Consider the following 26,199-nt stretch of genomic DNA (forward strand, 5'->3'; position numbering starts at 1 on the left):
GGGGGCAGGGGGGTCTTGCAAAAGATGTCTGATCATTTATTCTCACTGTCTCTAAGTTTTAACCAAATGCGATACATTTAAGGTATATTATTTGGGACATTGCAATTTGCAGAGCCCTGTGTCTGTATACAGTATTTGTGTTTGTATGGGTGTACATTTTGTGTTTCCTTTTTTCCTGCATATTCTAATGCCTGAAATGCTTCTGTTTTGTTGTTAGGCATAAATTTCTTTTGAGGAACATTATTTAATATATTAATGCACTTCCAGGTCCTGTCATTTCAGATATTCCAGGTTCATTGCATGATTCAATGAGCTACAAAAAAGAAACTTGCTGATCCATGAGAATCTTAATTTTATTTTAATCCTTAACACATTCAACAACATATCACAGAGAGAATAAGGATTTTCTAAAATGTGTTTTATCACTTCTTTCACATTCACAAGTAATTTGAATAGCCTGTTCCTTTAACCCCAAATTTGGCTAAAATTGGCCTAAAACTGGCAAACATTTTCCCAGTAACTTTTCTTTTTTTCAAATGAATTTTCTTCATACTTAAAAAAGCCCTTTGCTAAAATACAATTTTCAAAAAGGTAAAATTATGTCTATGGCACTAATATAAAATGAGTGCAAGTTAATGATTTTACTTAACTCATTAATTAATGAGCAGATTAGCAAGAGATTAAAACCTGTTCCAAGAAAAACTTGAACAGATACATAATTATGTGTATGTGTTTGTGTGTGTGTGTGTGTGTGTGTGTGTAGGCAATCATAATATGTTAAAATGTGCTAATATATCCCAAACTGGTTAATATCCAATGAGGGTAATAAATGTAATGATCGAGGTCATCTTTCTTACAGGGCACAAACCAGTTGTCTTTCTAGCAAATAAGTGTTATTTCAATTGTTAAAGGAAAAAGGATATATATCACTATCAGTTTTCTACAACTTAAATTCACTCTTGTAAAATAGCCTAGAAAGATGAGCAAAGATGCACATCCTTTAGAAATAGATTACCCAGGAACGGTCTGACAATGCTCAACACTCTGCTGAAAGAAATGTAATAATCTTCTGACCATTCCCATTTCCCATTCTTCCCTGACATCTGTATTTCCCATTTTCTAGATAGTTTGTTCCTGACAAAAAAATCTCATTGTTATTGGTATATTTTTGTGTTCAAATTTGATACTGGATAAAAACTTTCAGGACTGGCCTAAAAATATAAAAATCATTCTAGTTATATAGTATTTACTCCATCAGATTTACTCATGTTAGAGTACATATTTTATGGCACACTTTCTGTCAGACAATTAGAAATGCTGCTTACAATAAGGAGCTGTAAATTCCACCAGGTATTGAGATGCTAATGTTTTTAGAAATCATCCGCTTACAGCTGAACCATGACAATTCTACTCAAAGGAGACCTGCCATCCTCAAATACATAAATCTATTCCTAAAGACCTCTTTTAATCCTCACAATAAAATGTGTGTGGAGAAATCACCCTCAGAGGATATTAGAAACAAAACATGAAATATGATGGAAATGCAAGTGCCAACAAGGTTTAAAACAAATTAAAAACTTTAGATGGTTCAATAATAAAATGTAAGTGTAACTTAACATTAGTAACATGAGTACTTCTAAGACTTTTTGCAAATGTTAAGTGGTACAAAGAAAGTTTCTCCTTTTGAAATGATTACAGATTAACTTTTCTCAAATTCTTTTTTTTTTTTTTTTTTTTTTTGAGACAAAGTCCTGCTCTGTTGCCCAGGCTGGAGTGCAATGGCATGATCTCAGCTCACTGCAACCTCTGCCTCTTGGATTCAAGCAATTCTCCTGTCTCAGCGTCCCGAGTGGCTGGGACTACAGGCTCACGTTCCCACATCCAGCTAATTTTTTTGTATTTTTAGTAGAGATGGGGTTTCACCATATTGGTCAGGCTGGTCTCGAACTCCTGACCTCAACGTGATCCACCCACCTCGGCCTTCCAAAGTGCTGGGACTTAAATGAATCTTTGAAATAACAGCAATAACAAAATCTATATTTGATTTATCAAGAGAGATCGGAAATCATAGAAGTAGTAAAAGCAAATATTTATTGTGTCCTGTGGTAGAAATCAGCATATTATGAGGTGAACGCTCAGATCACTATTAGATAAACATTTTTTATGCATATTTGGGAACATCCCTCTAATCTTACATGCTCTTAATTAACACTTAACCCTCTCTGATAAGTAAATTTGCAAAAACAATATATTTTAAAATTCTAATATAATTCCAGATTTACCACAGATATTGCTGTGGTAGCATTTATGAAATATGATGGAATATTTCCTCAGGTTTAGGAAATATCTCATTTGAAAACTGCAGGGCCATGGGATTTTTGGCAAGTAAGTTTTGTATTAGCAATTCTTCCATTGATTGAAAGAGAGAAGAAGAAAAAGGGTGGAAAAAATGAGTTTTTTTCCCCCTCCTAATTTATTTAAAAACTGTGAGTTACACATTTTAATTTTTTTTTACAAAAGTAAATTTACTTTTGCTATTTCACCATAATGTTTTAAATAAATTTGAGAAATTTTATTGAAATAAATAAATTTAAATAAAAATGTAATTTTTAAATAAATTTGAAATAAAAATAAGAAAAAAATGCCTTTTGTCTTAGGAGGTAAAAGAAAAATTTTTTTTTGTCTCACTCTATTGTTTTTTTAAAATCAAAATGACATATTCCTAAATACTCTAAGTGTTTAATAAGAATCTTATTTGTTATATGTTGATTTTTTTAAAAAAATAGACATAAAATTTATGTTTGTATTTAACAGTTTGCTTTTTCCCTCTAGTTTTAATTTTTTATTTTATTTATGTATTTATTTATTCTTTTTGAGACTGAGTCTTGCTCTGTCGCCCAGGCGAGAGTGCAGTGGTGAGATCTCAGCTTACTACAAAATCTGCCTCCCGGGTTCAAGAGATTCTGTAGCTGGGATTCAGGTGTGTGCCACAACACCAGCTAATTTTGATATTTTTAGTAGAAACGGGGTTTCACCATGTTGGCCAGGCTGATCTTGAACTCCTGACCTCAAGTAATCCAACTGCCTCAGCCTCCAAAAGTGCTGGGATTACAGGCGTGAGGCACAGCGCCTGGCCAGTTTTAATTTTTTAATTACATAATGTCTCATTCATGACATGTATGCATATATTTTGGTAGAACACAACGTATTTTGAGCTGGAATTTAGACAACATTTTCTGACCTTTGTAAGGAAGAGATGGAGACAGAGTGGAGCACATATATTTTTCTAAGTGCTTTAAAATATCTTATTTTTATATGTCAGTACTTTATATTTATTATCATCTTCATTTTACAGATGAGGAAACTGAGGCAAAGAGAGGTTAAGGAAGTTTTCCAAAGTCACACAATTGGCAAGGGATATGTGGATTCCAGAATCCTTGTTTCTACATGACAGTATATAAAGCAGTATGATAAACATTTCATTTGATTCTGTTCTATAAGCTATTCAGATACTATTATATCATTTTATACATGATCTAAGATACACATTTTATGTGTTTTTTTCTGAGTTTGCATATCTAGTCAGTGGAGCAACAAACCTAGAATCTCCAGGTTTTGAAGTCTTGAATCAGTGCAATTACTGCACATGAAGAAGAAAAATACTGAACTAAGACCCATGGAAAGATTGGAGTATAAAAGAGTAAAAGGATTTTCCTAGCATGAAGTTAGCGTCCACCAATACGAGAAGTACAGACATTAAGGCATGTTTGGAAGAGCAGATAGTCCAACTCTTTGGAAACCCTCAGTGGGGAAAAACCAAAGCTGTGGTGTGTGCTTCGTGCACAAGAAAACCAGGGACAAAGTGAGAGTTAAGAGCAAACACATTAGAGCAGATGAGCATTATTACAGTGAGCTTCACAAGTCATTTCAAGTCTGCATGTCTCGGTTTTGCTATCTGGAAATTGGGAAGCATCATGAGATTTTAATGTTGATTAAATATGTTATTACTTGTAAAGAGCTTAAAATAGTACCTCATATAGCCTCATATAGCAGATACTCACTGTGCATGTGTGTTGTGTTTAAACAAATAGTCCATAATTTGAACATCTGAAGAACTTCAAGAATAACAATCTATGGAATAAAGTTGGGTTTTAAAATTAGAGGATTTCATTGGATATTACTATGAAGAAGACCACCCCAGGGATAATTAAATTAGCACGCCCGAATGCCTCACGTCCTCATTATTTGTTGTTTTGAAGAGTAAAAATGGTACAACTTTACTTTCTTGGGGCCTATTACTAGGGGACGTAAAGGAAGCCTGACAAAGGGAGAATGGAATCATTAAGTAGAGAAATTTCTATATAAAAATTAGGCATTCATCATCTATAATTTTGTAGGAAATAGAATACTTTTGCAAAGTTTTCACCAGGGAAATGATATAACAATTGGTAACATTTATTGGGCACTTAATATATGCTTGGCACTACTGTAAGTATTTTACTAGTACTAACTCATTTAATTCTCAAACAACCAAATTATGTCACACAGCAAATAAGTATAAATCCAGGAGTTCTGACTCAAAAGAATGAACTCTGAATCACTCTTTTGAGAGAGAAAGCCAGCACTCTGTGTAGGATGGAGCAAAACAGAAATGACTAGAAACAGAGGGAGCAGAAAACAAATTCAAACTGAATTATTAAGAAATGTAATAGCTATCAATTACATTAAATTATTAGACACCTATATAACTCATCACTATTATTCATTCACATATTTGCTCATTTTAACAATGAAAATGATCTGATTTAGTTATGTGCTTTAGATAGCCTCTGAGAGTCATATATTTTAGAGAGAGAAAAAACTGTAGAGAAATCCTAGTTTAATTCTGTTTTCAACAGAGAAAGAAATAGAGAATTATCTTTTCTCCTATCATATTTCCCTTCCCAGTTTCCCTGAGCTTTATTGTATAAGCTGGCTAATCAAAATAAGGTTTGAATTCTCAAATTCAAACCTTGCTGCTTTCTATAAGTTACTACAGTACGCAAAGTGAAAAACATGAGTTCAAGTCACCACTCTATGTTATGGAGCGTTTTTGAAATATCGGATTAAACTATTTCACAAATCATTCACAGATCTTTAGCCAATGGATAGAGATATATCAGTCAGATGCTCTGGGTAGAAGATACCAAGATGAAACTACGAGAGCTTTATAGGAGAAGTACTTGTGAAGGATAAAAGGCAGATGGAGCTGAGCCAGGCAAGCAGAACCTCAGACTGAGATGTAGGTCTGTCATTTATAAAGGGAAGGAGGGAAAGAAGAAAGAGTTGGGGAAGGGAAGCCCCAGACAGCAATGCAGCTCTGAGGGTCTCAGCCAAGCCAGTGGGGAGCTTCAGAGCACACATCACCCATTTGAAGAGTGTTGCATTCGGCATGGATGGCCAAGCTCCATAACCCTTTGCCAGTACTGTTAAGTCACTAAGGGAAACGTAACCTGTGTTTGAAGGCTGTAGTGGATCCTGAAGGTGCAGCAGCTGGAGGCTGTCTGCTGACTATACTCTTTGCAGCAGGAACATCTGAGCAAGCACTCCTGTGACTGCCATAGTGGTATAAACAATAGTTTGCTGGTAGTAAAGAATAAAGGCCTTGCAACAGTTCATATTATGAGTGTGCCATCCTGCCACACTCTGAGCACTTTTGTTTTTTTTTCGGATGCTACTCACAGGAAACTCCTAACAACCTATATGTCACATTTGTTTTCTTGCATTATTTGACTATCCCTAAAAACACATATTTTAGAGAAAATCTTCCAAACTTAGATTTGTTCAGGCTGAAGATTCCATGGTGGCTCCTGGGGAGGTGATATTATTCAGATAACTAAACTAGCTCTTCTTTAGAGTCCTGAGGTGTTCGTGTATTTAATCAGCATTTACCACAAGAACAACATATGCAAATAAGAGCATAAAAGAGGCTATTCCAGGAAATGTGTGTATTTTTAAAAATCTAGAGATTAGGATGCTTATGGAGTTTGTAGGAGATGTGGCTGGGGATTGAAACATGAAACAGATCCTAAATGACTTTTACATGCTCTGCTATAAAATTTGCATTTTATCCTGAAAGTTACGGAGAGTCAAAATTTTCCTATGCAAACATTTTATGCTTAGGAATGACATGGTCAAATTCATGGTTTAGAAGGAATATTCTAAAAGATAAAATATGTGAAAAGCATATAAATAGAGACCCAATTAAGAATTTCTAATTATAATCCAGAAGATAAATGAAGACTTAAACTAGGATATTTAAGAGTGTTTGGTGATTAATTGGAAGCAGAATGATTAGGAGGTGGAGAGGAGAAGATTATTTTATATTTGTAGTCTAGATTCTTGCCCCTCAAAATGTTGTGCTCTGAAATCAGCATAATCAGCACTGCCTGTGTGTTCATATGTGTTCATAAGAAACGTTCAGTCTCATGTCCCACTCCGGATTGACTGAATCAGAAACTGCTTTTCCAGAGATTCCTGAGTGGTTTTTGTGAACATTAAAAGTTTGAGAAACATTGGTCTGGGTCAAGAGTCAGTAAACGTTTTTCTGTAATAGGCCAGATAATAAATATTTTAGGCTTTGTGCACATCATTCTCTATTGCTGCTACTCAACTTGCCCATTCTAGCATAACATTGGTCATAGACAATGTACAAATTAATGATTGATTGTGGCTATGTTCCAGTAAAACTTTATTTATAAACAGCAAAATTTGAATTTCCTGGATTTAGAATTTTCACGTCATGAAATCTCATTTTTTTGACTTTTTACAACTGTTGAAAGAAATGTAAAACCATTCTAAGCTCACAAGCTGTACAAAAACAGGGGACAGGCAAGATTTGGCTCCTGGGCCTTTTTGCCAACCATTTATCTAGGTGAATAAATGGGCTCAGGAGCCATTTCTAAAGGTAGGAAATAGAGGGACGGTTTGTTGATGGTATGTGTTGAGGTCTGTGTATCATATCACTTTTCAAACGAATATAGATATTGGAGGTAAAACAAGCTTATTTAGAAAGCTTTTTATAATTTTATGCTGAGAACTCTTCCTCTCTTCTCTAAGATCCTCCCATAACTTCTGGTTTTTCAATGAGATTTTTGCCATTGAGGGCAGAGAAACCCAGTACAGCAGATTTTGGACAGGAGACATTTAAATAATGTTTGATTGATGTCATTGAAACAAAATATTTAATCTTATTAATCAGGTAGAAATTTCAAGCAAAATTATGGGACATGTCTATTTTTTTAAATACTAAGTAAAGAATACTTTCAACATGGTATCAGACATTAAGCCATACTTCAGGTAAAAATAGAACACAAATTAATTAATCAATCAACTGTTCCATGTAGATGTTGGTCATGACTATAAAACCTGTGCTTATTTTTTCTCTTCAACCCCACAGCTTTCTCCATCTCTGGTGAAAGCAGCCAAGTGGTCATGATCGCCATTTCAGCGGCAGTAGCAATTATTCTCCTCACTGTTGTCATCTATGTTTTGATTGGGAGGTGAGTTCACAGTCTGTTTTACTCTTCACTTTCATTGTTGCTTTGTTTGCTGCCATTGGTTGCTGTTAAAATGTGAAGAGCGTGCTCAATAGAATATTTTAACAAGTAAGAGTGTCTGCACTTGTAGTTTAGGTCCTCTCTCTCCTCTCCTTTTCTTTGCTTCTCCCTCCTTAGTTTCGATTTTCTGCTCTACATTAAATTCCTCTCCCCGCTCTTTAACACACACCCCTCCTCTTCTCTCTTCTGACCCTACTCCTAATTTTTACTTTCTTTCTCTAATTATCTCCTCACTCTTCAAATAACCCCAGATTTCCTTGACACTTTCTCACCCAGAACAGGGCTAACACTGCACAGCACTAATCATTACCCATGGAGACTTTACCCTTCATTCCTTCTAACAGAAGTTGTTAAAAAATACTATAAACACGTTCTAAGGCCATTATAAAAACTGAACTGGAGTGTCTGCACAGTGGGAAGCAACTCTATGTGTCTCCTCATTAGGCAGCTTTCCAGGGTCCCCAGAGAGAGAGACTTTCTTCAGAGGATTTAGAAAATATGAAGTTATTAAACTTTCACTAAAGCATTTAATTGTTTGAGGAAAATGCTTTATTTTTATGCTTTGCACATTCTGAGCATAGATAACTATTTTATGTATATTCCTCTTATGTGTTTGCTTTCCTTGATTTACCTCCAGGTTCTGTGGCTATAACAAGTCAAAACATGGGGCAGATGAAAAAAGACTTCACTTTGGTAATGGGCATTGTAAGTTTCTAAACTTGGCTTTTTTTTCACTTCACTATTTGAGTTCTAGCAGTTATTGATTCACAATTGGTTAACTTCCTCCTGACACAGAGACTTCAAAAGTAGTTTTATGGAAAAACTGAGTACATTACATTTATTTTAGAAAAAGAGGGAAATTCACGGTTCTACATTAAGTAATTTTCATATGTGTACATTTCAGCATACTTACGCTAAAATAAAGGGTAATCTGTGGTTTACATTCAAATAACGCACATGATAGGTAGTAGAAACTGTAGTCTGCTCTGCATGGCTGAAATGCAAGGCGTATCTTCAGTTTCCTTATTACTAGTCCTTTGCTAAACTCTAAATAGGAGACTTTTCTCTTTCCTAACTGCCAAGTAAATATAAACAACCTCTGTTTATTTGAAGTGCCTTATTCCATTTTATCAACCAACCTAGAAAGAGCCTTTAAAATAAACTGTTTATTTTTCAGTTACATGATATCCAACTAGTAGTAAAGCCAGAACTTTCTCTCCACATTTTAATCTACCCTTTTAATTTTTTTAAAATAGCCATTTAAGAAACAAAGTGTTTACAACTAACGAAAAGCCTTTTTTTTTTTTTTTTTTTTTGTGGTGAAACGAATCATTCCAGGTGCTTTGTCTTCCAAACTATGGCTCGGCTTAGTGTGGCAATTACTAATCGGTGGCTTAAATAGCATGTTCTCATGGAAATTAGTAAAAGACTATACTCATGCTTATGTGCTCTAAAATAATCTCAATATAACTAATGTAGTCTTGTAAGCATTACTTTCTTTAGCATTCACTATTGCCTTCTAAAATTATTTGCCAATTAACATGATACTTTGTATCAGTCATTGGATTATCATCTAAAAATAATAGCTTTAGTTATAACTCAAGTAAAATGCTTGACTACCTGTTGCTAACCTGCAGGACGCATACAGTAGCTTGAAAAAAATGCCTTTCAAAATATAAATTGATATGAGATGAAAGCAATATAGGATTTTGCAGAAGCATTGTTTTGTTCATCCAGTTGCAGAGTCTATAAAATAATTCACACAAAACAGCCAAAGTACTACATTCCTAAAATCAACACACATTGGTCCAGGTTAATTAGGTGACCAACTCAAAAGTCTAAAAAGAATGCCTGAACAAGTTACAGGATACTTGTCTTTCTTTTTCTCAATGGGCCCACAAAACACTTGTGTTACGATTTTTATGCATAAATTAGAGCAGTGGCATTCTTGTGGATTAAGTCACCGTTAATTTGACTTGAACAGTTGTTGTAAATATCATCTTTAGAGCAAGACCGTGTTGATTTGATTTTTTTGGGGGAATTCTACATCTTACGAATTTTGAGCTTTGGTAAATTTCTGTGTGCCAATTATTAAACAGGTTCCTCTATCATCCCAGTCCATTTTGCTATTGATTTTATGGTGGACTTTGTTGATACTTTAATTTTTTTCAAACACACAATATCCTTATGACAAACAAAAAAGAAATGCATTTCATCCTGGCTGCAAAGGCATAAAGTAACTTACGTGCATGTCATAAAGTTTCTGCCTCTTAATACTACAGCTGGTTTATTTCAGACCATTTATTTGGTATTACTTTAAAAAGCTCTAGCTATGAACTGTTCCCTCCAGCCTTGTTACAAATCCTGTAATATTGCTTCAAAAGGAAAGAAATGTGTTTCACCTCCTAAGATCCTGTCCCCTTGCCCTTTCTCTGGCTGGGCCTTTTTACTTCTTTGCTATCCTTAGGGCAACTCATGCTGGTAAAATGGAAATGTAAATTGTGTTTGCACAGAACGAGCTGTAAAGTAGTGCAGCTTAACACGTGTGCATGTGTTTATTATCTGGTTTTCATGACAGAGCCCAGTTACTCTGTGTGTTGCCCTTAATTATTGGTGTGAAGGGATTATGTGCCTTGCAGTCTGAATCACCTGATTCCTGGAATATCTGGGGTCAGCAGTTAAAAATCAGCAGCCAGTGCTTCTACAGTGAACAGACCATTTTACTTGGGGGTGTATATGTTTATGTTTGTTATTTTTTTTTCCCCAAATGTCTTATGGATGGAAAAGAAATTCACCTTATTTTAATTAATAGCAATTAATAGGATTGATTTTATTTGGGAATGGTGGTTTAATTTTCAAATTATTTAGTAATAGTATTGCATATAGTTATTCATCACACATATATTCTCTACAAGCTGACTGGTACTGAAGGGTAAATCTAAATCACAACTTCAAGACTTATGTTTAAGGCCAAGGCTTATTTAAAATATGTGAGACATTGTTCCTAACAACTCATTTTATAATCTGTGTAAATTCTGATGCCGGGAAATCTCCCCCACATTAATTTTCTTAGCTTCAGCAAAGCAAAGCAGTTGTAATTATGTACAAAACAGTTCCATTTTACCTTATATTTAAAGTCTCATTTTATTTCCTTGAAAAGGATTGCTAGATTTCTTTACCTTACTGTTACTAAGCAAAGGCAAATAAAAACTGGAAGATCACACATTATAGGGTAGATCTGATGTGACTTTTCATCCTTAAAATGTAACTAAATTGACTAAATGAAAAGACTCCAAGAGTTTATTTGCTAACATATTTTAGTAATGGTTACTTACTTTTACAGTTTTTCTTACTCCACATCTAGAAAAGTATGATAGCTTTTCCTTAATCTTAAATAAGTTTCTTCTTTTAAAGGTAAAGGGTTTTAGTACTGATAACATTAGAAGTTATTTTATTTTATTTTATTTTATTTATTTTTTTTTTTTTTTGAGACGGAGTCTCGCTCTGTCACCCAGGCTGGAGTGCAGTGGCCGGATCTCTGCTCACTGCAAGCTCCGCCTCCCGGGTTTACGCCATTCTCCTGCCTCAGCCTCCCGAGTAGCTGGGACTACAGGCGCCCGCCACCTCGCCCAGCTAGTTTTTTAGTAGAGACGGGGTTTCACCGTGTTAGCCAGGATGGTCTCGATCTCCTGACCTCGTGATCCGCCCATCTCGGCCTCCCAAAGTGCTGGGATTACAGGCTTGAGCCACCGCGCCCGGCCAGAAGTTATTTTAATGTAATAATAAAGCACAGTAGATTACTGTATTAAAGGGTGACTCTCCCATGTTTTTATAGGAAGGATTCATGCTTATATGGAAGAAGCATGCAAGCTGATCTGTGAGCTCAAAAGAAATGCACATTTCTAAGCTTAAATTCTACCATTAGGAAACCTCAATCATATTAATAATTGTAAATAAATGTTCTCAACAATGAAAACACTCATTAGGACAATGAGCTCTATCAGTAAATTGAGCGAGAACTATGTAACAGTCTCTCATGCTAGGCATTTGAATAGCATAGCTTTTTTTTTTTTTTTTTTTTTTTGTCTCGGAGCCCTAACTTGTCTTTTTGGTCAAGATATTCAAGATGAAAAACTCTAAAAGTGTGTTCTCACTTCAAAAGTTACTCTACTCAGAGTTTGTCCAAAGCAAGGGACAGAACTTGAGTTTCCCCATTTCTGTGGATATTGACTTCCTAGATAGTGGTGTCCTTTCAAATTATCCACACCCGGCCTCAAGCTGGATAGCGGCTGCTCTTTTGTTGTATCTGTATCAGCACCAGGCAGAAGTGGGAGTCGTGTTAGCTTTTCTTCTGTATTCTCTATTTGCCCTCTCACCGCCATCCCTACATCTTAATAAGCTGTGTCAAAGTCATCCAAATAATAGCTGAGGAAAATAGCGTTTTTACCTAACCTCTCTCTCAGCCACCATTTCTTTAATAACCAGTTTATTCTCGCACTTATGTTTCTTTACTCAAAATCTCTGTGAAAGCTTTACAGGAACATAAATGGTAATGCATTATAACTACGGGTTTCATGAAGTTGACTTGTAGTTCAATGAATTGATCATTTGTTAACACATACTGTGAAATCCTAGACTTGGCCTAATGTTCATTGTACTGAGGCCTCCCAGAAAAACTGCGGGCATCTGCAGTCTCCGCAACTATTTAATACAAACTACAAAACTAACTCAAAGACACGATTGGTTCACGCAGGGTATTCAATTGCAAATTTGCCAATGAGATTCTCCCATTATGAAGTCCTATTGTAAACAATAATATCTGATTTCATTTGTTATATTAGAAAAAAAACAATAATTTAATGTAATGAATGAAAATATATTGCACTATTAAGTATCCATATTCTATGCTAAAACAATGCTGTTAATGTTATCAAAATTAAAAGCAAAATCAGTAGTATTAGCAGATATACCATAGAAGTTACCTTGCAATTTCCTTTAATGTTAGAGCATATTTATATACTTTAGTAGATCTTAGAATCACTTTTTTAAAACTCAGGGTTTTTGTTTAGAGAAAGTTAGTTTATTGAAAATTGCAAATTGTTTCACTGTTATTTTTCTAAATTATAGGAATCTTACTAATATTAAATGAAATCTAAAATGATTATCCTGTATCAGTTGTCTGTAATACTTTAACTACAGGATATGAACATTTTTACCTTCAGAATAATTTAATGAATAAATATAATACAAAGGAGATTTTTATTTAATAAATTACATATATGACTAATGTTTGGGACTTAGCTCCTTAGCACCATTATTCAACCCATAGACAATATTTATTTTACCTCTAATTATGTTGTAAAGCTACACAATATGATTATATTTAACTGATACTATATTGGCGTGTATATATAATACATACATGTATACACCTACTAACAGCTTAAAGTAGATCTGTAATTACAGTGGGAGATTTTGATTGTGAATGTTAATGTAAGCAGTATAGTGTCAGAAGGTATGCCATTATATATCCTTTAATTTATCTATACTTGCAGCCATTATCTCACCTTATAATTGTATTGAATTATTTTCCAATCTTGCATTGTAATAGATATCTGGTTATTATAACATTTGTGTAATCATAAATATGCAATAGCATAATGGTGTTCACTCACTGTTGCTCCTGGTAGTAATGACTAGGTCTAATCAGTTCTGAATCATCTTTCTTCTTAAGATCCCCTTTTTTGAATATGTGTTTTCCTTCTGATGTTTTTGCAAAGAAAGCTCCTCATTGTGGTTCCTTTTTAGGATTCATCATAGAGAACATGTTTTCTTAAATTTTTCAACACTTAGTCCAATGTCACTGCGAGTTTCTGTTATACTACAGAATAAACTGAAGATTGTGCACCTTATGGGGTGGTGATTTTTTTAACCAATAATGTCATAAAATTTGATCTATAATTGTTTTTATAAATCTAGCTACAATTGCACCTTTCTTTCTTTCCTCAAACAGTAAAACTTCCAGGTCTCAGGACTTACGTTGACCCACATACATACGAAGACCCTACCCAAGCTGTTCATGAGTTTGCCAAGGAATTGGATGCCACCAACATATCCATTGATAAAGTTGTTGGAGCAGGTAACCACAATGACCCTACTGCCAACTTAGTACTGTACGTGAATCATGATTGCTCAGTCTCTGAAACCTAAGTATGTTCCTAAGGAAATGGGGATTTTCTGATTTCATGATCAAAGGCAAGTAATAAATAAGTGCAGTATTTAATGGAATGTAGTGAGTTCAAAGGTGCCAGACTTACCGGCTCACGGACCATGGCTGCTTTTGATTTATTAAATTTCTGATGTGACAGCAGCAACAACTGAGTCTTCCCATAGCTGTGCTGATCGGATGCCACAGAACCTATTGGGTTGAATAAGGATAACTGGATAAAAGTCTATTTCAATTTAGACAAGCCAGGTAATTTAAAGTTTTGATTTTCAATTTTAGAATCATTTTTGGAATTAAAAGAACAAACAACACAAAATAAAATCATGACTCCTCTTACACAAATTTTACCACAACTATCTTGAGTGGATATTTTAAATGACATAAGTTGCTCCATTTTAATGCTTGGTTGACTTTGAGTAGTCTTATTGTGTTAAAGCTTTTCTTTTATAAAGTTATCTCTTTGTGCCAATTACTAATTTGAACAATGATAAATTCGTTAACAATCACCTAGTAAGTGATTAATAACAGTTGCATATTTATAAGAACAATTTCACATATTTGTAAAATAACAGCATTTTATATATTTACACATAAACACATAATATGTGCAGTATGCGCAGGAATAAAACTACTATCCAAAAGTAAAAATGAACCATGCTCAACAATAAAAAAAACTACAATGCGGTTCTTTTATTTTTTAAAATTTCGTACCTAATCCTTCAATGTCATTCCCCAAAACAAACATAAACTAGTTATGTTGGTACAGGAATTCTTTGTGTAACATCAGATCACATTTTCTGCAAGTACTGCATTTCTATATTTGGGAGTGATGTGTCTTTACAAAAATGTACATGTAATGCTTTGTTTCTTTTTCTATACACCAAAGTAGTATTTAAAAATCAAGTAGTAGTTAGTATGGGAACAGGACAATCTTATTATTCATATTATGTAAATATAATGTTAATTTACTAGAGCTTCTCTTCTAATCGTCTTAATTTTATATCCTAAAATTTACATGTGCAGGTAATATTAAAATATCAAACGTGTGTTCATAGAAGGAAAATGGAGTAGTAACTTCTTTTTTACAATCTAAGACTTGAGAGTAAACATATTCGCTGTACATCTGTGGTGATCCAGTGCCAAAACAGATATATATATTGTTTACTCTGTTTCATTTCTACAGTCCTGATTTGTGAACAGCTCCATGATGCAGCAGGGTTTAGTCTGGCTGATTTTAATGTTTCCCCACAAGAGTGCACTTTTCTCCAGCATGGAGTCTGTGGTAGCAAATGCAGCACAAGGACTTTGAACAATCAACTGGAGAATATGTTGAGAGGAGGAAAAGGTTACTTCTGCTAAGCCACTGTCCAGAAGCCAGGCAGAGATTATTATGATGTTGAAATTTAGGTACCTCTCCATTGATAAAATATTTTTATATAGAAATTGTTGACAGAATCAGATATCCAGAATGTAGTGATTTGGGCCAAAGCCCACCACTGAAAACAGCAGCTGATAAATGAGATAAGGGGAGGTTTATTTATACTGAATCACTTAATCCCTGATGCTCATTAAAGATTAGAATAGAGCCTCCTTCCTATTTCTCTCTTCACGTATATATGTAAATAATTAGATATATTCCCATGTTCAGAGTTTTGCAGCCAATATTCACATTTGCCACATTCTGAACAATAGAACTGTACTTATTTTATTTGCAAATAGGCATATCTTCAAGGTTAGTTGTGCTTTCTCTGAAATAATTCAATATAATATACACACCCAATTCTAGACTGCCTTGATGACCCTTCTGAGGGTTTGTCTTTACCAAGTTAGAAAATGAAATCATTATTCTTAAAAGCTACCAATTTGTTAATCATTTTGTTTTCTAAAATGTGAAATATGTACACAAATAAATTAAATAGTATAATAATAAATAAACCTGCATGTTACTCATTTCTACAATAGCTTTTATAACAATCAACAAATGGCAACCTTGTTTGGTATATACATTTAACTACTTCCTACCTTCTTAATTTTAAAAAATAATTTGTTATTTATAAAAAATTAGTAATTATTCTAAATTGATTACCGACTAGCTTCCATTGTTAGAAAGGCAAACCTTTCAACCCACTACATAACTTTCACAGTCAATTAAATTTACAGAAATAATATATATATATGTATATGTGTATATATATAGGCTAATTCTCTTACATTTCTGTCAGAAATTTTACATAAATAAATTGATGTTACAGAAATTCTCTTGTATACATTGGACTATGGAAACAATTATACTCATATGATAAATGATAAAACTGAGACATGAATTAGCTTCCCACAGTAGTAAATTACTATTAGTGAGGAATTCATGACTGCAATTCCTAGTTTTACTCCTCAATCCAACCATTCTTTCAACGACTGAATACTAAAAATTTCTGAAGAAAGTAAATACTTATTAAGTCCTTAATTTATTCTGTGCATTCCCATGATATTTAATCTTATTATCCTTTTTAGATAGGTATTATTATCTCCATTTCAGCACATGAATAAACAAAAACTGATCATTTGAATAGATTTGTTTGCATCAAATGCAAAACCAAAATTTGAGTCTTGTACTTTCCAACTTCAAAGCCCACAATGGACACTGGAGATCATGATAGTGTCTTCTTCATAGTATTTTTTTGAGGATTAAACAAGATAATTTATGTAGGGGACTTAGCTGACACAGAGGCATTATTCAGTATATATTTTTATTATGCTTATTTTATTAAAACAGTAGAAGGAGGGTAGGCTTTAAGGCTAGTACTGGAGGGGGTGATTCTGCTTAAATAAATGTCGTGGGTTTTTTTTTCTTCTCTTTAAATGAAATTAGCATAAGATATTTTATTTTGAGCAGCTTTTACATTGTGCATCTTAATCAGAATACAGCCCCCATTCTCATAAACATACCTATTTCAAAGAGCAGATAAAAATTGCTGTACTTACTCGGTTTAAAAAACCAAGATCTAGTAGCCAAGCTTTTATCTAGAAATGACAAGATCTAAATTTTTTTTCATATGAGTGCAAAGTTAATTGAATAAGATAATATAAAACTTGGCCAGATGAAATGATTGCCAATTGCATTTGCCCAGTCTTTGTTAACTTTTACAATGGAATTCTTTTATTTTTTATTTTTAACTTTTTTTTCTGTTTTTAGCAGCTTTCTTGAGATATAATTTACCAACCATAAAGTTCACCTGTTTAAGTTTACAATTCAGTGATTTTCAGTATATTTTCAGAGTTGTATAACCATCGTTGCTCTCCCAATGCAGTTATGTTAAATTATTGGAAATATAATTGAATTAATATTAAGCATTTCTATGTCTTTTATAACTTATTGGTGGCTATTTCTAGTGTTTATCTGGTGAAATAATCACATTACTGTATTTGAGGATTTTAAAAAACTAACATCGCTGAAACACAATTTTCATGAATTTCGAAGGTAAATATATACATGTACATGTTTATGTGTCCAGGTGTTCCACTTACAACAAAGAACACTCTTAGTTGGCTCATTTAAAATTTAACTCCTACCTTTCATATCTCTAGTATGCTCTCCTTTACAAATAATTCTCCAGTAAGACATGAGTCTTGTTATCACCATCATTCCCATAACCATCTCTTACATTAACATAGAATTTGGCATTTTAGAAAGCACTTTCGTATTCATTTGTCAGTTTGATTTAAACAGAAACTCTTAAAGAGTAGTTAGGCAATTTATCCTTTAGGTGGGTCTGAACTCAGAGAGCTAAATAGTGACCAACACTTAGATGTCACCTACTGTGTGTCTGGCACTGTTTCAAGTACTTAACATACGTTAGTTCCTTTAATCCCACAACAGCTTTATGAGGTAGATACAATTAGTATCCCCATAGAAATAAGAAAAGATAGATACAGAGAGGTTAAATTACTTAAAATCACACAGCTAATATGTGGCAGAGTCAGAATTAGACCCCAAGCAATTTGGCTGCAGGATCCATGCTCTTAACCACAGTTCTGTACTATCACTCCTGTAAACTGACAAGTGACATGCCACTTAGTATATGTGGTGATGACATCTACATTTAAAACATGCTCTATTATACCGTGTTGACTTATGATAATGGAAGAACTTTCTGGTTTTCCCGAGCTTAGTGTTTACCCAAAGTGAAACAAAGTGAATGGGAGCTCTCTGATAATATTCAGATAACCCTGTATAAGGAAAGAAACTCACTCTTATTTACAATTGTGAGAATAATTTTATCACACCATAGTTTCTCTTTCTCCTAATATTCTCATATCTAAATGGCATAGTCTTCCTTGGAATTAGCAAGATCAATGAGCTTTCTCGAGTTCTACTCCCTGATTCTTTCTGTATCCTAAGGAACACTATAGCTGTGGATATCATTATCTTCTCTACACTTCCTCCAAGGGAATAAACTAGTCCTGTCCTGTTTACTGTTATATCTATCTCTGTGTGTTTCATGCTGTATACAATACTGTTACTAGTATGAATATTTATTAAATAAATGCATGAATATCTGCTTTTGGATTTTAAGTGACTTTGCCAAATTAAAGCATAAGTCATTGCTTTGAAAACAGGGCAAGAATGGATTTCTGGGAATGAGTCAAGCCTGGGGAAGGTGAAAGCTTCCTGGGGAGCGAGACACCATTTGTAGTCATGTAGTTGGCAAATCAATAGGACAACCTGCTACTTTTGTGGGTCAAACCACTTGCTTGAAAACAAAAATAGAGAGGAATCATATCACTTCACTCTGACTGACACGTAGGGCATGAAGCTCGTAGAAAATTCACAGAAAGAAAATTGGACCAAGATTATGATTCCACTCATTCAAGAGCCAAAAATTAATCATATAATTAATTCTAAAATATTTCAGGAAAAGCTCATTTGATATTAAAACTATTTTTAATGTGACACAAAACATATCTGACAATCCACACTACATTAGAAGTTCTTCTATGAGCAAAGGACATTCTGTAGAACTCCTATGTGGCAATCATCATGGCAGCACAGGTACAGATAAAGAAATGTAAAGGGTCCCTGCTCTAAGGGAGCTCCAAACGTAATGAATTGATGATGAGTAAATCTCTCAGTAAAAATGTATTTTGAAGGTAGTGTCCATACTAGTTCTAGGCAGTTTTATATCAACTGGACTATAACATTTAAAAGTCAGTAACACTCTACATGGGACAAATTCTGGATTAATTGCACATTTAAGACATTTTTTTAAATTGAAGAAGATGAATCAAAAATATTTCTACAGTATGTAGATAAGACATGTTATTTTTATTTGATACTGTTATATTGTTGTTGTCCTCCAGAAGCCCAGAGAATTTTATAGCTAGTATGTCAGTAATGCAACACACCAATACTCCAATAAAATAAATTGATAGCAGATGCTTTCCCTCTCATTTTTAGAGTCTGAATATATAGCCAAATTGACCCTCAGTAAAAACAGAATTGTTAAAATATCTGAAATTTAATCCAGTGCTCACATTTAGTCACCATTTGTGCTGTCCTGTTAATTTCTCTGAGGTAATGGTAGCTATGACAACAAGGGGTAAAAAATCTAATATTTGCAGCTTTCAACTTATCTCTCCTTTTACATTACATTATTTATAGTGTCATACTTTAAAATATATGGAATTTTCACAAGGTTCATTTTCCAACAGGGGGAGACTATCCTGAGGTTTTCTAGGCAGTTTCATATGATTATCTTTCAAAATAATTTGGAGTACTAGAGTGTACATCTTGCAGGTCAAAGGCACAAAGAGTTTAAATGGAAATTTTGAAAGTAAAGAGTTGCTCTCTACTGATGAGTTTTTATTATATAATTCCTTACATTTTGTTGTCGTTGTTCTGCTTTATAACAGGTGAATTTGGAGAGGTGTGCAGTGGTCGCTTAAAACTTCCCTCAAAAAAGGAGATTTCAGTAGCCATCAAGACCCTGAAAGTGGGCTATACAGAAAAGCAAAGGAGAGACTTCCTGGGAGAAGCAAGCATTATGGGACAGTTTGACCACCCCAATATCATTCGACTGGAAGGAGTTGTCACTAAAAGTAAGTAAAGTAGTCATAAGACTTGCATTTGTGTATGTTGAGCAGAGGTTGTTTAAACCCAACCCCAACCATTTAAGAATTTTGACTTTTCTTCATAAGTGTCTCAGTTTTATCAAAAACACTAATTTAGGAATTGCATGCCTTTCTCTGAAAATAGAGCAGACCTTTAGATAGTATTCTATTGACAGTACTCAAAAAACTGTAAAAAATAATAGAAGCTACACATTTAAAGGTACGCTGATTAGCAGATAGTTAAGAAGAGGATTGTGGGGGAACTCTCCGCTGTGTAAGTAGCAAAGAAAAACAATGACTCAAGCTTGACAGGAACTCCCAGCTAGCTGCCTTTTCTTTTATTGTTCATCAGCTTTATTTAAGTTTCCGAATCTTTAACCTCCTCCCACCCCCTGCATCCCCGTCTTTAGGAAAATTATGGGAGTCTAGGAAATGCTTCTGAGCTGTACAGATTGGGACCACAATAGACCCAAGGCCGTTTGTTGGTTCTCTGTGGATTTTAAGTAGTTCTGAGCTAGGAACCCAGGTGGATTCTTACTGCTCTGAGGAGGCTCTGGCTCACAGCCAATGATAGAGATGTGAACTTATTTCCATGATGGTTTCTCCAGCAGGGCTCAAACGGGATCCTGTGAGGCAGATCTGTGATTTTTGGCTCTAATCCCTATGAAAGTCCCTTGAGAATACTCTGGGACTTTTTCCCTCAAGATTTTGGAGCTCAGGATGAAGAATAAGCAGAATTGGCAGCAAACTCTTTAGAGTGAAAGACAACATATGGCAGGGAATTTGGCATCCTTTAGGGGATAATACATTGGCACCACATTTACATACTCTATGGTTACCAACAGACAGATTTTTCATAATGATATTTCTCCTTAACATTATATAGAGCATTTTCCAAATGGCACTAATACTTATTCTCACTTTAGTGTGACTAAAAAGGCATTTCCTTCCTCATGAGAACATGGTTTAATTGAAATAGACTTTGATTTCCTTTTGAGTGTTCCTCTATGAAAAGTGGAATTAAGAATTTAACAATGTGGAATAGTTCAACCACATGTTGTAAGCCCATATTAATTCTTATAAGGCTTTTTATTTTTTTGCCTATGTGCTCCACAAAACCAGTCCATATTAATAGAAATATTTTCTGATAAAAAACATTTTTAAATGTTAAGTTAATAATTAATAAAAAACATGGGCATAAGTAGCAAGGATTGGGAAAATGTATGAATCCTTTGTTCTTTCTGAGCAAGGCTATACTGTTTTATATCTGTACAGTTATAGTATCATGTCTCGTTGGGATTTTAGTGTCATTTAGCCATTTAATGTTCTCCATTACACCTGCATCAAGTAGTTGCCTTTTAGCTCTTGAGCCTCCTGGGAAGAAGAGAAAACTCCCCTGTACTTATGAAGCCATTCTTCTAACTCTCAATTTTTACAAGTTTTTCATTATGAAGTATCTATTATGTGCCCACATTAGACTATGACATTATTTCATTCTTACCCCTACCCTGCAAGTTAGACATGATAGTTTCTCTTTTACATTTGAACAAACAATAACTGTAAAGGGTAATTAGCTTGTGTAACTAGAAAGTGCTAGAGGTAGCACTGGGAACTTGTTCTGTTCATTTCACCCCTATCCCCAACTCTGAACCCAAATAGGTTTCTACTTGTCTTTTTCTGTATTCTACTTATTCTTTTATATCCTTACTTTAAAAATCTTCTCTAACATAGTGAGACATTCCTCAGTCTTCAAAAATTTCTGGAACTATTAATAATCCTTAATATTTAAAACAAAATATAAACTCTCAAAGAGGCAAAAACCCCTGTTATTTGATGACAAGTGACTAAAATAAATCCTGGATCTTGATAGATACTTAATTTACCAATGTTGAAAAATAAAAAATTTACTGATGAAGGAAGGAAGGTAGGAAGGTGGAAGGAAGGAAGGAAACAACAATATCTTCTAACAATAGGTCTTTCTTTAGCATTTGATTCATTAAATTGAATACACTTTTCAAAGGAGTGCATTTAAATAACTACTTCTATCACCCGGAGAGTGATGAAAAAGATGATTAGTTTTTAGCTTGAATAGAATAATAAACTAACTTCTTCAACATGTATAATTAAGAAAAAAAAATGAGCTAAAAGTCACTATCAAACAAATATTAGGTTCTAATTTAAGCTTACTAATAAAATCTATTATTTTGTCAGTCATGAGTTTATTTTTTTGTTTTCAGTGTTATGAATTATGAAAGCTACTCATTATATTTCCTGTTTCCTATAAATGCATTTACTGAATGATAAGCAACATTAAACTATAAATATTGTGGCAAATTTCCTTTAGATATAAAACTAAAACAATTAAATATAGATTATGGTAAACTGACAGAAATCTATGAAACAATCTCTAAGACAAAAAATGTAGAAAAATACACTAAAATGACCATTAAAAATTGCAGGTATTATATATTAAACATCTTATTCAAGCCTGACTCTGTAACATTCTAATATGGGTTACAACTGCCTTATTCTTAGGGTAAGAGTTCTAACTTTGATATATCTCCCTGGTCAAATAAGCATGTAAGAAGCTGCCAAATCTGACTATATAAATCCCAGTCATCTCATATATTGTAAATATAATAGAGTAGTAGCCCTAGAATTAGATTTTGAACTCCTTGGTGGCATATTTATAAGCTCTAAGTCTGGCACCCTGTAACATCTGAGAGGAAATAGAAACTCCTTACAATAAAGTTGATATGTTGTATTTAACACACACACACACATAGCGATTGTGTCTCCAAAAGAAGCTATTTATTCTACTGCTGTTATTATCTTTGTTTCCTGAGACTTCTAGAACAATCTACCTGTAGAGTTCAGAAAGCACATCCATACACGCACACATGCACATGCACACACAACTAGAGCGATGCAGAGCTTATAATTTAATGAACAAAATAGTATTTTCAAAAGCAGGCATATCAATATCTAGATTAATAATCAATGATCTGAGTTCAAGTTCTCAAACAACCTTACTCCTCTGAGAACTCCTACAAATCAAACAATTTACAGATACTCATTTCTTCACTTGTAACATAAAATTAAAAAGTACTGCCTTACTATTTTCAGATACTGAAGATCAAATGAGATTATATAAGAATATATTAAGTGGCAAAAAATGGTGCAAATCTAAATTACTCCTCTGGTTGTTTGAGATTTTACCAATCAATCTGGGTGTATAGAAAAAAATTCTTGAAATTAATTCTTTTTTTTTTTTGCTCAAAGATAAATCTGTTTATTATTGTTATTCAATTGTGTGCTTTGAAACACTAGGTCTAATATAATGTATCATTTTCAAATCATTTGAAGAAATCTTTTGTTAAAGCTTTTTATTCAGTCATTATATTTTCATTTATTTGAATTTAGCCACAAACAATTTTAATGTTTTTGAGCCTGATGGTCTTAAACAGGAGAAGGTGAGAGAGTCTCTGATCTTCAAAGTCGCAGAAAGCCGGGGGGGCACAGGCTCTGCTCAGAACGAGGCACTAACATGTGTTATCAATTTTAGCTTAAGTTCAAAAGGATAGAACTTGTTTTTAGCAAATGTTTGATATTTCTGCCATCACACCATTAGTCAAATAATGTTCAGACTCCAAGAGCACCTTCCATTGTCCACTTTTCACCTAGTGAAATAGAAGGAGTTATATTGAATGAGATTAATGTATTTTGTCTTGCATTATTTTCAGGAAATTTAAAAAAATTACCATGTAACTTAACTGTAACTTTGTATTATTGACAAATGTTATGGGCAGAACGTTAAGATGATTTTCATAATTAAAACCTATCTATATTGGCGTGAGTATCCACTTTCACCAAAAGCTTTGTCATTGGCTTCCACTTGCCTATTTCTGTGCACGTATGGTAAGGACACATTTCTGGAATAAGAGGTCATCATTTAGTAACAATGCCAAATTCTTGTTATTTTCTGTCTATTTCTGTCTCAAAATATTCTGAATGTATCTCAAGTGTACTACACTTTATGTCATCTTAAAAGACAATACATATGTTGTACTTACTTTACTAGTAATTCACAGAGATAGTTTGTTAGGATAACAAATTTTGGAAACCCTAATGACCCAAGTTTTATCATGCATTCATGGCTACAAATTGTTAAATGAGTTCAGAACATGACTGTCTAACCACATCAACAAAATTATAAAAATCACTGCTCCATATATTAGAAAAATACAAGACAGGGAATGTTATTTTTACATATTTAAACAGCTTTTGTTGCTTCTTCATCACTGTCCACTTATGTCCCTTGGATGAATTGGCCATTTTGACTTATAAAAAAGTGCGGCATTGTGTATTTTTCTCATTTATGTGGATAGGATGGTTTTCTGATATTTTTGAAAAATTAAGATCAACCTACAAAATTTGTTATAGCACGATTTGCATGTGCCCAAAGAGCACTAGTTTACATATACAGTAAATATTCTAGAGAAAGAAAAAATATGATGTTGCACTAGTTTAGTGGCTGTCTGAGTAATTGTGGTCTTACACAACCTTTTCAGAAAGGGAGAAAAAGTATCACATCTAAATCCTGAGGCTAGTAATATCTTGATACCAAACTATACAGCTATTATCAGAATGTATAATAACATTATTGTAATGCATAAACAAAAATTTTATAACACTAGAATAATTGTGAAGCCAGATCTGAAAGTGTATCAAAAAAGATATTACATTATTTCTAAAGTGTAGTTTATTCCAAGTATGAAAAGTTGGTTTTGTATTTAACAGTTCTTAAATAAGCTATTTTAATTTTAATTTTTTATTAGCACATCATACATAGAAAATGTGTATTCCTGATAAAGGTATGTGAACAGCCCCCAAACAAATACAAACAAACCTACAAACGTCATATTTAATAGTAAAACTTTAAAAACATTTCTTTTCAAGAAAAAACAAAAAGCCTGTTTTTATTATTTCAATTCAATATTGTACAGGAAATCTTAAACCTTTTTTTTTTTTTTTGGCTTTTGCAAATAAATCAGCTCCTTTATTTGCATTATTTTGAGCACTCTAATAATGACAGTCTTCACTGATATTCTTGAAATCCTGTTTGTTTTTTTTTTTAAGAAACTTTTCAAATTAGACAAGCAAATAAATAAAGGGTAGAAAGCTTAGAAAGGAGAAAAAAACAAAACTTTTTATAAAATCAAACAACATATTCAGATCACTATGTACATTCTTTCTACTTACTGTATGATTTACATTACTGTGCTTACCTCATGACTCAAGTCTAACTAGCGTAAGGGACAGTAAATTAGTTGTTATCTTTGAATATGTTAAATTTTGTTTCAAGTTAAGCATAAATAAATAAAAATATTTTTCAAGCAGCCAAATGTAAAGCATTCTATGTGTTAGGACTATAGAGTACTGTTGGTTAAGGATGTCTTGGAGAAAGTGTTTCTCATCCTGATTTTGAAGAGAGAGATTATCCCTGGCCAGTCTGAAATTATAGACCTAATTTGATCCATTGTAGCTGGCACACTGATAGGTGTTGGATTTAGAACTACAGACAAATGGGCTTAGTCTCTGCTGTCATTAACTCAGAGATGTAATAGGGGTCATTTCCGCAGAGTAATGTCTTGATTAAAATGGAATTTGGAAGACATTGTCCTGTACTTTTACAATGATTTAATGAGAAACCCACAGAAAAAAATACCCTAAGTCAGTTCAGTATTTCATTTCAATATTTCAGTTCAATATTCATTACAATATTGTTATCAATTAGGTATAATATGTGAAAATCTATGAAACATTTTTTATTCTCATCAAAGATGATTCAAATCTTCTTTCCTGGAAATAGGCAAATTTTGTCAATTTTTTTCAACTTTCCATCTCCCGTTTGTTTTTTTTTCCTTCCATCTTGACACTGATTATATAGATTGCTAGTGGCTAAGGTCAAAAGTTTGAATTTTATAATTTACCCTCATTAGAGCATGTTCAATCCTTTTGAAAATAAGAGGTAAAGTGTTAGACCCAATTATTGTTGTTAATAGGGAGTTAATAGCATTTCCATTTGAAATTATTAAATGTAAATATTTCATATTTCAATATCTGATAAACAGTTTATGTTTGAATGAAAATATTTTAATCTAGAAAACAAAATGTGTTAGAAAATTTCAAAGAAAATATCTTTATGACTGACTCTTTGTATATGTATATATATGCATATGTATGTGTATATATTTTATATTAATA

The 26,199-nt window shown here is 33.4% G+C and overlaps 1 protein-coding gene across 3 annotated transcripts in view; it reads left to right on the plus strand.

Moving 5' to 3' along the window:
* EPHA3 (EPH receptor A3) overlaps positions 1 to 26,199 on the plus strand; it is a 384,202-nt gene that overhangs the window by 295,623 nt on the left and 62,380 nt on the right. For all 3 annotated transcript variants that reach the window (XM_011977262.1, XM_011977264.1, XM_011977263.1), the window contains exons 8-11: positions 7,439 to 7,541; positions 8,236 to 8,303; positions 13,612 to 13,737; positions 19,735 to 19,920. In XM_011977262.1, coding sequence (XP_011832652.1) covers positions 7,439 to 7,541; positions 8,236 to 8,303; positions 13,612 to 13,737; positions 19,735 to 19,920 — 483 coding nt within the window. The remainder of the gene's footprint in view (positions 1 to 7,438; positions 7,542 to 8,235; positions 8,304 to 13,611; positions 13,738 to 19,734; positions 19,921 to 26,199) is intronic.

The sequence above is a fragment of the Mandrillus leucophaeus genome, unplaced genomic scaffold (assembly GCF_000951045.1).
Source record: "Mandrillus leucophaeus isolate KB7577 unplaced genomic scaffold, Mleu.le_1.0 Scaffold176, whole genome shotgun sequence".
NCBI classification, from domain to species: Eukaryota; Metazoa; Chordata; class Mammalia; order Primates; family Cercopithecidae; genus Mandrillus; species Mandrillus leucophaeus.